We start from the raw sequence: 14,739 nt of genomic DNA, 5'->3' as shown, positions 1-14,739 counted from the left end.
TGCTTCAGTCGTGGCTCGCGGCAGCATTGCATGTGTTGGCGACAGTGTTTTTATGTACATGAATATTTGTGGACTGCCGGTGCTGTGTGATGTGGGGATGGAGGTGTGCTGTTTGTTTGCTCGGTGTCGCAGGAGAACATCCTCTCTGCCCCGATCCAAACTGGTCCAGCAAAACAGCAGAGCAGAACTACATTTGTAAAGCTGCCTCAGGAAAAAAATATTGCTTCAAAAGAAATATCCTTTTTTATAAAAAAGGACTGTTCGGATTGGGAACCGTTGTTATCCTTTAGTTGTCCTTTGATTCACATCTATCCTACACAGTTGCAGTAGACCAAACATTTTATTGTTTGACAGTAGTGACAAATTGAGGTATTATAATTTTTGTTTTGAATTTGATACATTTTGAAGACTGGACTTGACTTTTGATTGACTTTTGTTTGGTGTTTTTGAATCTCTCTTTTTCAGGGAGGAACTTGTGGGATTTGTACTATTAATATAGTACTATTATTTCAAGTGTACTGTGTCTTGTATTTGGAATTTCTTTTACACATGTAAATCTATCTTGAGATAGAATTAAATAATTTGTTGAGACAAATTACTGACAAAATTGAGGAAGCCTGAATTATTTGTCTAGAATCACACGTCAATCATCTAGTGGTTCTGTAGATCGTTTTGTTAATAGGATGATGGAAAGTTGTGTGACATGATTACACATGTTAATGGTGGTGTGTGTGACTGTGAGTTGTCATCTAGCACAGTTAAAAACAAGTACTGAAACCTCACTGACAACTTTCATTTTGAGTCATTTCAGCTGAAGTCTCTTCACCTACAGCAACTTCATTTTAATCATCTCCAAGTATGACATCTGAAACCAGCTCTGGCTTTCACGCCTAGAAAAAAAGCTGGTGTGTGTGTCGAAGCACACTGTATGTTTGCCTCTGTTGAACTTGTATTTACCTTTATGTAACTCATCTTCTGTCTCTCTGCCACTTCCTGTCTGTCTGAACAGCTTCCTGCTGACCTCAATAAGATGCACCTGACAGACCACGCCCACCAGCAGGTGATGCACATGCCTCCCAGCCAATCAGGATGCAGCATAGCCAGCGACTCGGGGAGCAGCAGTCTATCAGATATTTATCAGGTATGATCCAAACCTAATATCATGATTAAACTGTTTTAGCTTTTTAGAATTTGTATTGGTTGTTTTATCCATCTCATATCTTAATTTTATCGTATTTAAAATATTTAATATCGAATAGAATATTTATATGAATCATAGTTATATGATGATTTAACCTCCAGCTTATGTTTTTCAAGTTTGCTGTGAGTTTCTTTTCTATAGTTCTTTCTCTCTGTGTCACATATGTGGAGGTGGCATCTTCTCCCAGGAAGTTGATTGTATTGGTACAATGTCAAACATTGATCAAATGAATGTTGTAGAGGTGTCGGGCTTCATTTGGCTACATCTTGCCTCATAAATAGTTTTTTTGTAAAATCGTCTTGGTTTGACAGAGAAATACAAAGTTTTTGACACATCGAAAATAATTTTTAATCTTCCTTGCCACTCTTATTACATTACATACTACAAAATAAGGAAGCCTGTCCAATCCAATGTCAAACCCCAGTCTACTGTAACTCTTCCACCACCACACTGTGACAACATCTGGTCTCTGGCAAAAGCGTCTGTCTGATGTTTGATTCTCCCGCAGCTTGACTTGCTCCAATTCCGTCTGTCTCACTGTCACTCATCTGTCAGCCCACCTCCCTCCCTCGCTAATTATTGAGCATCGGTCGTGCATCCCGGTGATGCGTCTCCCTCTTTACTTCCTGCTGCAGGATAAAGGTCACATGCAGGAGATGAACATAACCTTTCCGCTATAAGTGTGCTACAGGTATAGAAGCTGTAACATCACCAGAGCCGCTGAGTTTGTAACGAGCTTTCTGCAGGTTTTCTGCTCAGTCTGGTTCTTTGGGTTCTATGCAGCAACAAATAAGTCAGTTATCTAGTTAACCTAAAACAAGCAAAGACATTCCCTAAGTTTGAGAAAGCATTGAAAACATTAAAGTCATGAATTTGTCCAAATCTGGTTCCTTATTGTTCATGCTCCAACCCTGTCCTCCCATAGTGTAAGTTGCTTTTAATGTCGGCAAACTAGGACGATTATTCTATGGCTGCATTTATTGGAATCGTTCATCATGATGCAGAACATCATGATGACCAATCTTTATTGGTTTTAACATGAAATAATGAAAGATAAGAGCACCTGATTAGGAACGCTATAGATAAGTAAACCTAGGAAGAGGAAGATGGAAAGGAAATAAATGTTTATAACAAATGACATGAACAACTAATGAATACGTGACCCTGTGTCCACAAAGTGAAGTGTTACAATTAAACACTTCATTTAGACTTGAGTATGGGCTTTATAGGAATGTTTGACCATATACTGTAGGTCCATACTGTCCTATATAAGCCTCTGCTCTCTTTTTCAATATAAATATAATTCAAGAAGTCTGCCCAAATCTAAAGAGGATTGAAAGTTTGTCCTTGAGCCAGTTGGCCATCACGTTAGAGGTTTTCTGCTCTCCTCCTGTATCAGCCTCACCTGTATTTGTGATATTTCAAAAAACTCACTGTGCTTCAGAAATAATTGCCTCTCTTGATCGTAAATACCTCGATCGCCGCAAAAAATGAACACATCAAATAGAAGATGACTGTTACAGGATTTTAATCCCCCAGATCTGCTGGTTTCTCATCTTCACTCAGAAAATTGTTATAAATCCAGGACGTTTTGGATTTAACCTCTCGGCTTCAATTGCAATATTTCAGTTTTTGTGCTCCTCCACACAGGCCTCGTGTCATATTCTGTATACATGCTCGTTAGCATTCATCAGTGGAACCTGTGAGGTCTTTCAGCAACAAACTACTAATGAGTTTGTTACAAGTTAATGAGTTGCTGTGATCAATGGGCACTGCCGGCCACAAAACTAATGAGTGGATTTGTTTTAGTGAGGCTGATAACAGTGCTAATGTCTGCAAATTGGGTGAGAGGGTGTGAAAAACCACCCACACACCACTGTGCCAATCAACTCGTGTTGTTTTTTTAGAAATTGATTGTATGATTATGTTGCTCATTTACATGATTTAACAAACCACACGTTCGACTGTATTAAAAACTTGACAAATTAACAGAGAATATAGATAAAAACAGACATTTTGAAGCATTTGCTGAATTCACTTCGAATCATTGTCGGGTGCTGAGACAGAGTTTTTCAATTTCGTCGGATAATGACAGACACTTGCAATTTCAGTCAAGGTTGGAACAACTTTAAAGGTATTGTTGAATTTTGCGGTTGTCCTCTGTTCAGACTTTAGTCCCGTTCCTACTCTTCTGCCACAGAGTTTACTCCTGCTTCCTCCACACATCACATTCCAGGTGTAATTTCCTCGGCTGCAGTGGTCAGTCGGCCGAGATAAATCATTTGCAGCAGCCATTTGTCTAAATGTCCATTCCCTCCGCCCACATGTTGACCCTTTTTACAGGAAGCTGCATGAGCACAAACGCCGAGTATGCCCCTTTTCTTTTGTTTTACCTGCATGAAGCCTCTTAAGGTCCTGTTGTAAATAACGAAAGCAATTATTCTATTTAGTGCCTAAAGAAAATCCTTGTGTCATTGGTTTCAGCCGGTTGTAGTTAGATGAGATAAGGGACTGGGAATTAAAAACTTGTTAGCTCAAAAGTAAAGTGCAGGAGCCTGATTAATTACACAGTGCATAAGTCAAGTCACCTTTGCATTCAGTTGAAAGTCGGCTAAAACGGCATTAATCAGATATTATAGCCACCTTTTCTCTTGCCCTTTGTACTGTCTGCTACAACCCGGCCTCCTGCCTCCGTCAGTCTGCGAGGGTTCGGATTGATGCCAGTGTGGTCGGCCTGGGTCAGACATTTAACACGGAGACCTGATCTCTTCATCCTCAGATTAGATATTTATCGCATTGCTCTGATCCCATCAGCTCGTCGCTGACCCGGCTCCATGTTTGTTTACAGCTGTCTTAAAGTTCTGACCCCCCCAAGTCACTGTGCTCCTGACTTGTCAATGCATTTTTTTTTTTTGTGGTGCACTCCCTCACACACCTTGACTTAACCCATAGTTGTTTGCTTTACTCTGCCTTTATCCCTCCTCCTGTTCTCCCTTCTCATATTCCTCCTTTCTGCCCTTTCCCTCTTTTACAACCCCCTCCTGTCAATCACCCTCTCTTCTTATATTATTCCATATCCCTCCCACATCAAGCGTTCCTTTCCTTTCTTTTCCCTCCTTTATTTCATCACCCACTCCTGTCGTCTTTTGTTTTCCTGTCCGTGATCTTGACAATGTGTCCTCTTGGCTCAAACTTGTTCTGAGAGCAGGGGAATTGCACTGAAAGGGCACATCCTGCATTCTGAATGATCTGAGGTTTGAACAAGCCCTGAAAGATATCTAAGTGGTGAAGGACAGTGAGATTATAGGGTTGTGTATTTGCTGCTGTAACTGCACCACTGTTTTTTCCCCACACACTCCACTTGCCTCCTTTTTCCTGCAAGGATGCAACAACCTCTATCTGACACTTTGGGGCTTTGTCTCCTCTGCCCACTTTTGGCCCAGCGAATACATGATATCATTTCCCACGAAGAATCTATAAATAAAAGGTTAAGCAGAAATACGTTCATGTAGATCTTGCAATTGTGTCGCACCGGTGAACAACTTGCGAGGCAAAGGAAATGGGTGGTTTGAGTGTCTACCAATATTGAGTATTCATTCCTGCATTGGATTCCTCTAGGTGCTGCTATTGGTTTGTGCTTTTAGTAACAGTCCAAAAATCACAAGCATCTTCCTCCCAAAAGTTCCGTCATTATATCTCTACAGGTCATTGTAATTTACAGAAAATAAAATCAGAGTTTGAATCTTAATTTGAACTGGGAATTATGTTTTTACTTGTCTTGGCTTGCCTCTTCTCATCTCCGGCCAAACTAAACGTATCTGGTGTAGAAGAGGACAGAGCTGAGTAGCTAGTGGCTTTAAAAGTCGGCTAAATTGCCTTTCCACCCTAATTTATGAAAACCTTTGTGCAGACCTGTACCTGAACTTGGAATGGACCATTAGCTTAATCCCTTCTCCCTCAGAGAAACCTATAAAACCTTTTGGCCAGGTATCAACTCTACAAAGAAGCTGAGAGCTCATTTGCCTTGTTTGTTGGGGAGTTCATCTTGTTGTGTGTAGGATAGAGAATGAACTTGTTCCTGTCAGCCATAACAAGTAATACTTCCCAAATCCAATAAACTCCAAACTAATTTACTACCAACAAACTGTAGGTACATTTACTTTACAAATATATAAAAACCTCTGTGTTTGTGGAGTAAATCCTGGTTTTATATTCTCAGCAAAGCCAGGTAGAGTCCTTCAGTGTCAAATCATCACACTTTTGTGCTGAAATTAATCTAAACCAAACTTTCTGAAGGTCTTGGTGAACTTCGGTGAAGAATTTATATTAAAGTAACTTTACTGAACTATTATAATCACTCATGTTTTTTTATTGTTGATAACACTATGTTAAGGTACATAAAGAGTTGGAAAGAGCTTTAATATTATATGAGAAACATTTCTGTATGACCTATAGTAAAAGACATAAACCAGTCAAAGTCAGAGTTCAGTCCATATCTCCCAGTTGTCCCTTAGAAACAACACATGATGTCTATGTAACTACATATAACAGCATTCTGTAGCAAATTTGTTATTTTTTGTCTGAGTGAAAATAATCATTGAGGATATATCGCAGTGCGTGACTTCACAACTTAACATTCTTTGTATTCTTGCTTTCACACGTTTTTTGAGAGTAAGACAGATTCTCTGTCTGGCTTACTAATAAAAGTGGATTAAATAAATGAAATAAATAAATGCAAACAGACAGAGGTATAAATATGGCCTTGCTTTGCTTTATAATTGCTGTATACTGGTGCTAACAGATGGCCTGCAATTCTGCCATCACCGCTGCAGAGCTCCTCTTTTCACCTCTAGGTTGATGGTACAAATCCTGAATGACCTTAAAGCCCCTATTCCCTTTTAGAACCACACTACTGCCAACCATCTGTCTGTCCTGTACTTGGGGAAATAAAGTGGCATCTGAATTATTACCGCTGGATGTAAATATCTGCCTGTTTTCACCTCTGGTTTGGGACCTGGTCTCTGGGCTTTTAGCTCAGGGTCACCGATACAGCTGCTCATCACAAGGATGTTCTTCATGTGTTGTGTGTCAGGCTCAATCCTCTATAAAATAAAGGGGAGACATGTAATTGATCTGTGAAGCAACAACGACAATTTGATATCATCTTTGTGATGTTCTCTTAAAAAGAGTAGATATTGTTGGATCTTAAACACTTATAGACGTTGCCTCTTATTAAATAACAAAGATTTTATCTTATATTACTTGAGACTTTCCAGCTTTATGCAAATTCTTAATAGCAAATCTTCTGAGATCTTTGGCTTGTGTGATTTGTCAAACTCAAGATATGGCTCTAACTCACAAAAGTCCACACTTCTCAGACCTATTCAATTGTTATCAGTTGAAAATTAGATGAAGATCTGACCATATTTATGACAGAATTACACATACTCTACATGCACATAATTGCAAATGGTTAACTTAGTTTTGATGCCGTTCTGCACCAGTGTCTACTCTAGCAATGGTTCAAGCTGGTACACTATGTACCATCTTGTCATGCATGGTACAATACTCCTGTATTAGTTTCTAGGTCACATTAATGCTGCAGATAGTTCTTTTTGAGTCAATAAGCCCTAAGGCACATGAAACCCAGTCCAACATTAAATCCATACAAAAATCCATGAGATGCAGTTTTTCATGGAGATTACTTGAAAAGCCGATATTTTTTTGGCCCAAGTATTTTCATTCCCATCAGTCACTATTCCTCATAGGGTTCTTCCCTCTGTCCTGCTTCTGTTACTTACTTCCCCGATTGTATTTTCTCCAGGCCACTGAGAGCGAGCTGGGAGATGTGGACCTGTCTGGACTTCCAGAGGCTGCGGTGGACAGCGAGGAAGAGGAGGAGGAGGATGAGGACCTGGAGAGAGCTTCCGACACTCTTTTGGGTCGAGATCTCGTCCGGGAGTGTCTGGAAAAAGACCCGGCCGACCGCAACGATGATGACATCGGTCAGTCTAACGCTGCGCTGCACATAAGTCTTTTGTTGCCTTTGTGTCCAATTAAAACTTTGAATACTGTAAAGCAGGTTTTAATTAGCTTGAACAGGCTTGACACCTCTTTTGCTCTTAAAACAACAAATGAATACTAGATTAAAACTGACTGAGCTGAAATAAAAAGTAGCGATTAATATGTTTGTCACGTTTTTGTTTGGTAGAAACAAGCACACTTGGTTTCTATTATTATTCTCCTTGTTCATGAGAGCGCACAGATACCATCTATCATTCTGTAAGCACACGCAGGGAAGATACACAAATGCACCACTCGCAAAAAGACCCCTCACTGTGGTCTCTAAACATCGCCGCCTCTTCAGGGTGTATTTTTAAGCAGTAATCAGAGAGACGGCCTCATTAGCGGGACCCAGTGGGGTTCAGGAGGAGAAGGTGACCACATCAGAGAGCTGAGGGTTTGTAAAGGCCTGGCCTGCTGTGTGCCTGCTGGGAGCCTGGCCTTCTCTACTGGCTGGTTCTATTCACAGCTCATTCAGAGGAAGGAGAGGAGTTAAGAGGGGAGGACCCAAGTTACACCTGAACTCACAAATCTTTTAAAAAACCAATACATTAATCTTCATTAATAAAGTTTACTAGAGTTTAGCACAGTTTTAATTGCATTTTTTATTTTATTTTTCTCGTTTGGTGTTAGAGGTGTTTAAATTTACAGTTTGTTTAAAAAGTCCTGCTGTTGCATGTATTCTGTGTGTATACTGTATATGTATTTTTCTTGTTTCACAATAACTCACCTTTTTCACTGTCTTTCTTGTCTCCCCGTCTCCCCTTTCGCACCAAACAGAGCAACTGCTGGAGTTCATGCACCAGCTACCCGCCTTCGCAAACATGACCATGTCTGTGCGGAGGGACTTGTGCAGCGTCATGGTGTTTGAGGTAGTGGAGCAGGCTGGCACGGTCATACTGCACAACAAACAAGAGGTATGATTGGACAAGTGAAACACAGCAACAGAAGTGACTGTAAAAATTCCAAACATTTCTAAGATCTTTGAAAGTGATGTTATGAATTTAAGGGTTTAGGAATTATTCAAAGAAAATGTATTTTATCCAGAAATGAGATATTACAATAGTTTTATGTTCTATGTATTGACATCTATTGTTTCCATTTCTACAAATGCACATTTTCTCACCATCTTCCAGTCTATCCAAAGCTGCAGATACAGATACTGGCTTATGCAAAGTCGCTGCAGAGTGAAAGCCCCGTCAATCACTCAAACTGCTACACGGCTAATTGATTAAGTTACATGCTTGAGAGACGGGCGGCCTGTCATGGCTTTTTGGTTACAGCACAGACAGGGTGATAAATGGCAATGAACTGGCGGATGCTAAAGCTTCAGGAGGATGAGAAATCGGCATCAGTGAGACAGATCCATACAGACAGCATCTATGAACAGGCAGTGCACATAGCCATGCATGTATGTGCCTCACCACTGCCTGTGTCGAGTCAGTTGACAGACAGGTCTCCTCCCCGCCACCTTTTCTCTGTGGACTCCGGTTGAAGGTCAAAGTGAAGAGCCCGGCTCCTCTCACAAGTGAACATGAATCTGCTCAGAGAAGAGAGTGAGGCAGGGAATAAAAGGTCTGAAGTGGTCAAATAGAAGTAGGAAGTGCTTCAGGGGACAGAACGGAAGAGAAAATGGCAGAAAGGACCACAAGGGAAACCAGCAAGTTTTCTCTTCTATCCATATAATGTGAAGTTGACAAATAGGAGCTTACCTTCCTTTGCAGTCTTCCATAAATATTCATGATGAAATATTATTGTTTATATGCAATGAGAAACTTTATTGTATGCGGACTTCGTGAAAATAGCATCTAGAGCACTTTTGTGTACAAATATCGATGGTTGATTACTTCGCTTCACCTCTTACCACTTCATCACTGCTGGGCAAGAACAAGAGTGAAAGGCTGACATGGAAAAAAGAATAGAGGAGAAATGAGGAGCGATGAGGGAATTCTTGATTTTCTCTGTGGGAAACGGTGAGAGACAAAATGCAATGGGGAGGAATAGATAGTTGTGGAGTTGGCCCAGGGCTCATTCAGCCATTCACTCACACTCTGGATGGATGAAAGATTTTTATTATATTCTGCCTGCCAGCATCTACTTGTCAAAAGCCGCCGCTAGAAACACAAAACCTCTCCAGTCTCCACCACTACAGTCAAACACACCTATCACAACACACGTCATTCGCTCAATAAACTACATGGAATTAATGTCATTCTTGTGCAGCTACAGGCGATGCTTTACATCAGATGTTTTAATTCCAACAATATAGGGTGTTGGCGTTTTGACTTCTACTAACAACTACCTTGTTAATACAAGAGGAGTTTGTAAGGAGAGCAATAACAAGATAGAAAGAGGAGCATTAATAATCTCTGCAGACTTTTAATGCTTGCCGTTGTATATTGGATTATTCTGACGTTTCCGTGCACCTCTCCTGCAGCTGGACCTCTGGTATGTTATCCTGAATGGGGCGGTTGAGATCAGCCACCCAGAAGCAAGAGTGGAGACTCTTTGTATGGGCAACAGTTTCGGGATCTCACCCTCCTTGGACAAACAGTACATGAACGGAGAAGTTCGCACCAAGGGGGACGACTGTCAGGTAAGAATGAGAAATAAAGACAAAAAACAAAGTACTCATTAACTGTTGAATAATCTTATGTGCATTTACATCCTTACTGTAACCTTTACTGGAAAGGGAATTTAGGTTGAAATAGAAAGTTTTATTAGCATTGTCTTTAAAATACATACATCAAATCTGACAAATCTATTTTGCATTGTCATGAAGTAGTGTATTTCTCTGATAGTGTTTGTGAATAGTGTTTGCAATTTGTTCACAGGAAGCCAGTCTTGATGTAGAACTGACATATTAAGCTCCTTGATTAAAAAAGGTGTACAAACTGAGTATTACTTGTGGTGACTCTCTGACCAGACTGCTCAGTTCCCTCAACACACGCATTATTTCCTATGTCTTAAGATAGACAGGAAGTTGCGGAGGCAGAGCTCAGAGAGACAAATGCAGAAACTTTTTATTTAGTCGAGGGAAGCGCAGCAAGTGAAAAGTCATGTCTTGACGCTTTCGCTTCAGTTTGACAGAACAGGAAGTTAGTTTAACTGAAGTGTGAGGTTGTGTCAAAAGATGCTTCTGCAAAATGGGCAGATGAGCGGATTTTGGACGACCATACTTATTTATTTTGTTTAGTGAGTGAGAGAAACAGTGCTGTGGACCTACCTCCATTCATCGCTCCATCCCATGCCTCTCTCCAAAAAACCTAATGTCTCGTCTGTGCTGTTGTCCGAGTACCCGACTGTGGTACGGAGCAACATTTTGCTCTACTACAAGTTCACACGCTGTCCCCATGTCATCCTCGACCAGTTTGTGTGCATCGCCCAGGAGGACTACTGGCGCATCCTCAACCATGTGGAGAAGAACATGCACAAGGTGGAGGAGGAGGGGGAGATCGTGATGGTGAAGGAGCACCGTGAACTGGACCGCAGCGGGACCAGGAAGGGACACATCGTCATCAAGGTCAGTAGTTTTCAAAAGTGACGTGTTGTGAGATTTCAAGGAAGCCGGAGATCGATCAGTGTTCTAGGAAGCATTTTGCTCCTCTGAAGTGTGAAGGTGCGAAAGGACGGATGAATTCAAACAGTTTAACCTTGTGCAGAATCGTATCCTCATCAGGTAGAGATACAAGGAAGGTTTAAGGTCTAAGGTAAAAAGTTAAGCTTCAGACCAGTAAACTAATAAAAACATTTAATCCCCCTGTAATCTTCATATTACTTTGTAAACCTGAAAAACTTTTTCCAGTATTGTGTCCTATATACACTGAAATGCCGTAGTTTGATCTGAGTCCCATCATCATGAATCATATACAGAATCCTGCAAAAAACATCAATGCAGCTGTTCTGTGTTCTTAGTTGATTATTGAGAGACATCTGTGTTTGCCAGAGCATTTTCTTGTACACGCTCAAAGGCCTTTTGATCCTCTCCTCGAGCCTCTCCAGGCAGACATGTATTGATCGGATAATGGGTCTGAATGATTCTTTTGGCTGCCACTCCGAGGAAGGCTGCTGGCTCCAAAAGCTCATCCAGTCGAGATGAGTCAATTCACAAGTGTTAGCGTTACCGCTTCTGTTTTTGGCTTTGTTCTCGTCTGTGTCAGACAAAAGTGGATGCCTCTCTGGTTTCTGTTCCCTGTCAAATGGAGTGTTTCCCCCTGAAACCTCTGCTCTTGTGACATTAACAAAAACAGGGTTGTACATCTGTCATTTTGAATATATTCTGTTATGTAAACAAACCACTTTAATATCAGGAATTGAGTATCTGGTATTTAAGGTGTTTGTTGCATAATTCTCTGCAACAAAAGCGTTTGTGCATTCTTTGTTTGTGTAGGGGAGTGTCTCTGTGTGTGTGTGTGTGTGTGTGTGTGTGTGTGTGTGTGTGTGTGTGTGTGTGTGTGTGTGTGTGTGTGTGTGTGTGTGTGTGTGTGTGTGTGTGTGTGTGTGTGTGTGTGTGTGTGTGTGTGTGTGTGTGTGTGTGTGTGTGTGTGTGTGTGTGTGTGTGTTTCTTTACTTTATCGATTGGTGACTGACACTTCAGTTCAACAGCAACATCTTTATATTCTATATCCGTGTCACTTTTCTGATTAATGTTGACATAGTCTATTCAAGTTGGCCTGTGCATGTGTTCTTGTGTGTGTATAGATTACGTTTGCCCTTGTGTAATTTCAGCTGTCCAATACGTGCATGGATCAGCGTGCACCGTATGTTTTTCTCCGTGTGCCCATGCTTGTGTTTCTTTTTCACCCTAGGGAACCCCGGAGCGTCTGATCATGCACCTGGTGGAGGAGCCGTCGGTGGTCGACCCCACGTACATCGAAGACTTCCTGCTGACCTACAGGACCTTTCTGTCAAATCCCATGGAGGTCGGCAGGAAACTGCTGGAGTGGTTCAATGTGGACAGTCTCCGGGACACGGTGAGTGTTTCTGTGCTTTTACTGCTGTCCTTGTTCCTGTTTAATTCTAAGCCATTGTTGTGAGGACATTTAATTTAGTCCTCCTCGTCTGAAGGGCTGTTTGATGGTTCCATGATTAAGATGAGATTTAGCTTCCGGTTTAGGGTTTGTTGCTCAGGGCTTGGGAATGTATAATGTTAATGAGGGTCCTCGGATTTGGTTGTACAATAAGTGAGAGAATGCACACATTTGAATCTGCACCATAGGCTGAGTATAAAGATGGACATAGTGTCTCCACTTCCCCCCGCTATCCAGATTCATCTGCATGTATAAGGAACAGTCTCTAACAACACACATATTCCTGCACGTTCATGGGAATTCACGTGTCGTGCCGCTTACATGCCAATCAATACACGTTCAGCCTGCTCAGCTGTCCTTGAGCCCGGTGGCGATTTGTTCATGCCTGACACTCCCATTGTCCATAACAGCTTTAACCTAAGATTAGTCTTGTACCGTCAATAGTCTTTATGTGGTTGTCATTCAAGCTTATAATTTTCAGCTCCATTAAACAGGATCTAATCCGGTACAGACCGAGCAGCGGGGGAAGTAGCCACATATGGAGCGAGAAGGGATGAAAAACCAAAGAGAGACGAGAAAGGGGACTTTGATTGATTCTCTGTGTTGATGTATCGGTTCCCGCTCTGACCTTTTACGAATCTCAGAACAATGTTGCCACTGGTGTAAATTTGATGACATGATTGCTTCTGAATGTTCTTTGCTTTACATCTCTCTTCTTATAAACTGTCCATTAACGTGTTTTCTCTACAGCTGTGTGTATGGTCAATATTTATCATTCCTGCTGTTTGTTATGTATTAATAGATACTACAGACTGTATTTATTTATCATCCCAGAAAATAAAGATGGATGGAGCTATTTGGAAGGAATCAAATCAACAGCGCTGAAATTCAATATGTTCATACACATATGTATGAATGTATATATAGTGCATGTATATATACACACATTGCTTAACAACTAGTCATTGAACACTACACAGAACTTCCAGTTCCTGACGCCCTGACATGTTATTAACAGTCAACTCTGACCCAATATCTACAACAAAACCGCTCAGTAAGCGCTCTCGACGTATTTCTTCACAGAACAGGTCACAGTGAAATAATTCAAGGTCCTTTTGCAGAACGGGAAATTTAAAATAACTTGTTACAGGAACTGTGCAAACAGGCTAAATAAAGCTCTCGTTGTGTCTCAACAGGTCACGAGAATAGTGCTGCTGTGGGTCAACAACCACTTCAATGACTTTGAGGGGGACCCGGCAATGACACGCTTTCTGGAGGAGTTTGAGAAAAATCTAGAAGTATCGGTAAGTTCAAACAGCAAACTTCTTTAAATAGCTAAAACAAGAATGTCCGAAAATGCTACTTCACTAAATCTCATAAGAACAGATAAGACGATTATCTTGTTACTATTTGTGTTCTCATGCGAAACCAAACTGCTTTTCAAATCAACTCAATGCATTTACAACATGATGACCTTTGCCAGTTGATTTACATTACAAGTATATGCGTACCTTTGGAGACGAAAGACAGTTTAAATGCAGGACTCCCAATGCTCATCGTTTTCCTATTTTCCTCTCTCGTCAGAAAATGAAGGGCCATTTGCGGCTCCTGAACATAGCGTGCGCTGCCAAGGCTAAGTGGCGTCAGATCACTCTGCAGAAGGCGTCCAGGGAGTCGCCGCTCTACTTCAGCGTGCAGGGCGGCAGCGAGCGAGGATTCGGCATCTTTGTGGAGTCGGTGGAGGAAGGGAGCAAGGCTGCAGAGGCTGGACTCAAGCGGGGAGATCAGGTGAGAAGACGTCATGCAACATTATGTGCCATAAAGCAGCATCATGCTTTATGATATGATGCAATGCTGCTGCTTTGAATGAGAAGAAAAAATCCCTTTAAGTATTCAGGTTGTGTTTTCATTTAGAGAAAAAAGCAGTTTTAAAGCCCATATGTGTTTCAACCTGAGAAACCCTTGCAAGTGGTGGTTATGGGCCAGTGTGGTTGTCCGTTGTACTTCACTCGCACTCATAAACCAAAGTTTTGCTCCATCACTATTGTAGCAAGTCCTTTTATTCTGTTTGTGGCAAGTTGGTCAGACACAGATCTGCCCAAAGCAAGCTATAATGTCCAAAAGCATTCATACACCTCACACTTGGACTTGGTTGAGGATGGGCATTTTCAATGTGAAGAGTAAGATACTGAATAAGCCAGTTTTAGGGTAAGTGGAGATTTAATCAGGAGACTGGTCAATATTTAGGAAATGGAACCAGATACAGGAAAGGGAGGTCCTGATAGTTGACCTGCTTCATTTTCTAATACAACAACTTTAAGATCACAAACGTCGCATTGGAGTGAAACAAACTTAATTTAAATTGACTAATTATCTTATTTAAAGAGCACAGTTCATTAGTGTACTCCATAAAGTCTGGAACTATGAAAAACAATTAAAGCATAA

General features: G+C 41.2%; 1 protein-coding gene across 9 annotated transcripts in view; it reads left to right on the top strand.

Annotated features, from left to right (window-relative positions):
* Window positions 1-14,739, top strand: part of rapgef6 (Rap guanine nucleotide exchange factor (GEF) 6) — a 125,317-nt gene that overhangs the window by 80,093 nt on the left and 30,485 nt on the right. For all 9 annotated transcript variants that reach the window (XM_062406031.1, XM_062406029.1, XM_062406030.1 and 6 more), the window contains 8 exons: window positions 1,010-1,141; window positions 7,026-7,206; window positions 8,045-8,181; window positions 9,702-9,860; window positions 10,635-10,787; window positions 12,073-12,237; window positions 13,491-13,598; window positions 13,879-14,082. In XM_062406031.1, the coding sequence (XP_062262015.1) occupies window positions 1,010-1,141; window positions 7,026-7,206; window positions 8,045-8,181; window positions 9,702-9,860; window positions 10,635-10,787; window positions 12,073-12,237; window positions 13,491-13,598; window positions 13,879-14,082 (1,239 nt within the window). The remainder of the gene's footprint in view (window positions 1-1,009; window positions 1,142-7,025; window positions 7,207-8,044; window positions 8,182-9,701; window positions 9,861-10,634; window positions 10,788-12,072; window positions 12,238-13,490; window positions 13,599-13,878; window positions 14,083-14,739) is intronic.

Source organism: Platichthys flesus, chromosome 15 (assembly GCF_949316205.1).
Source record: "Platichthys flesus chromosome 15, fPlaFle2.1, whole genome shotgun sequence".
NCBI classification, from domain to species: Eukaryota; Metazoa; Chordata; class Actinopteri; order Pleuronectiformes; family Pleuronectidae; genus Platichthys; species Platichthys flesus.
Note: the sequence above shows the minus strand (reverse complement) of the source record. Positions and strands in the feature narration are given on the sequence as shown.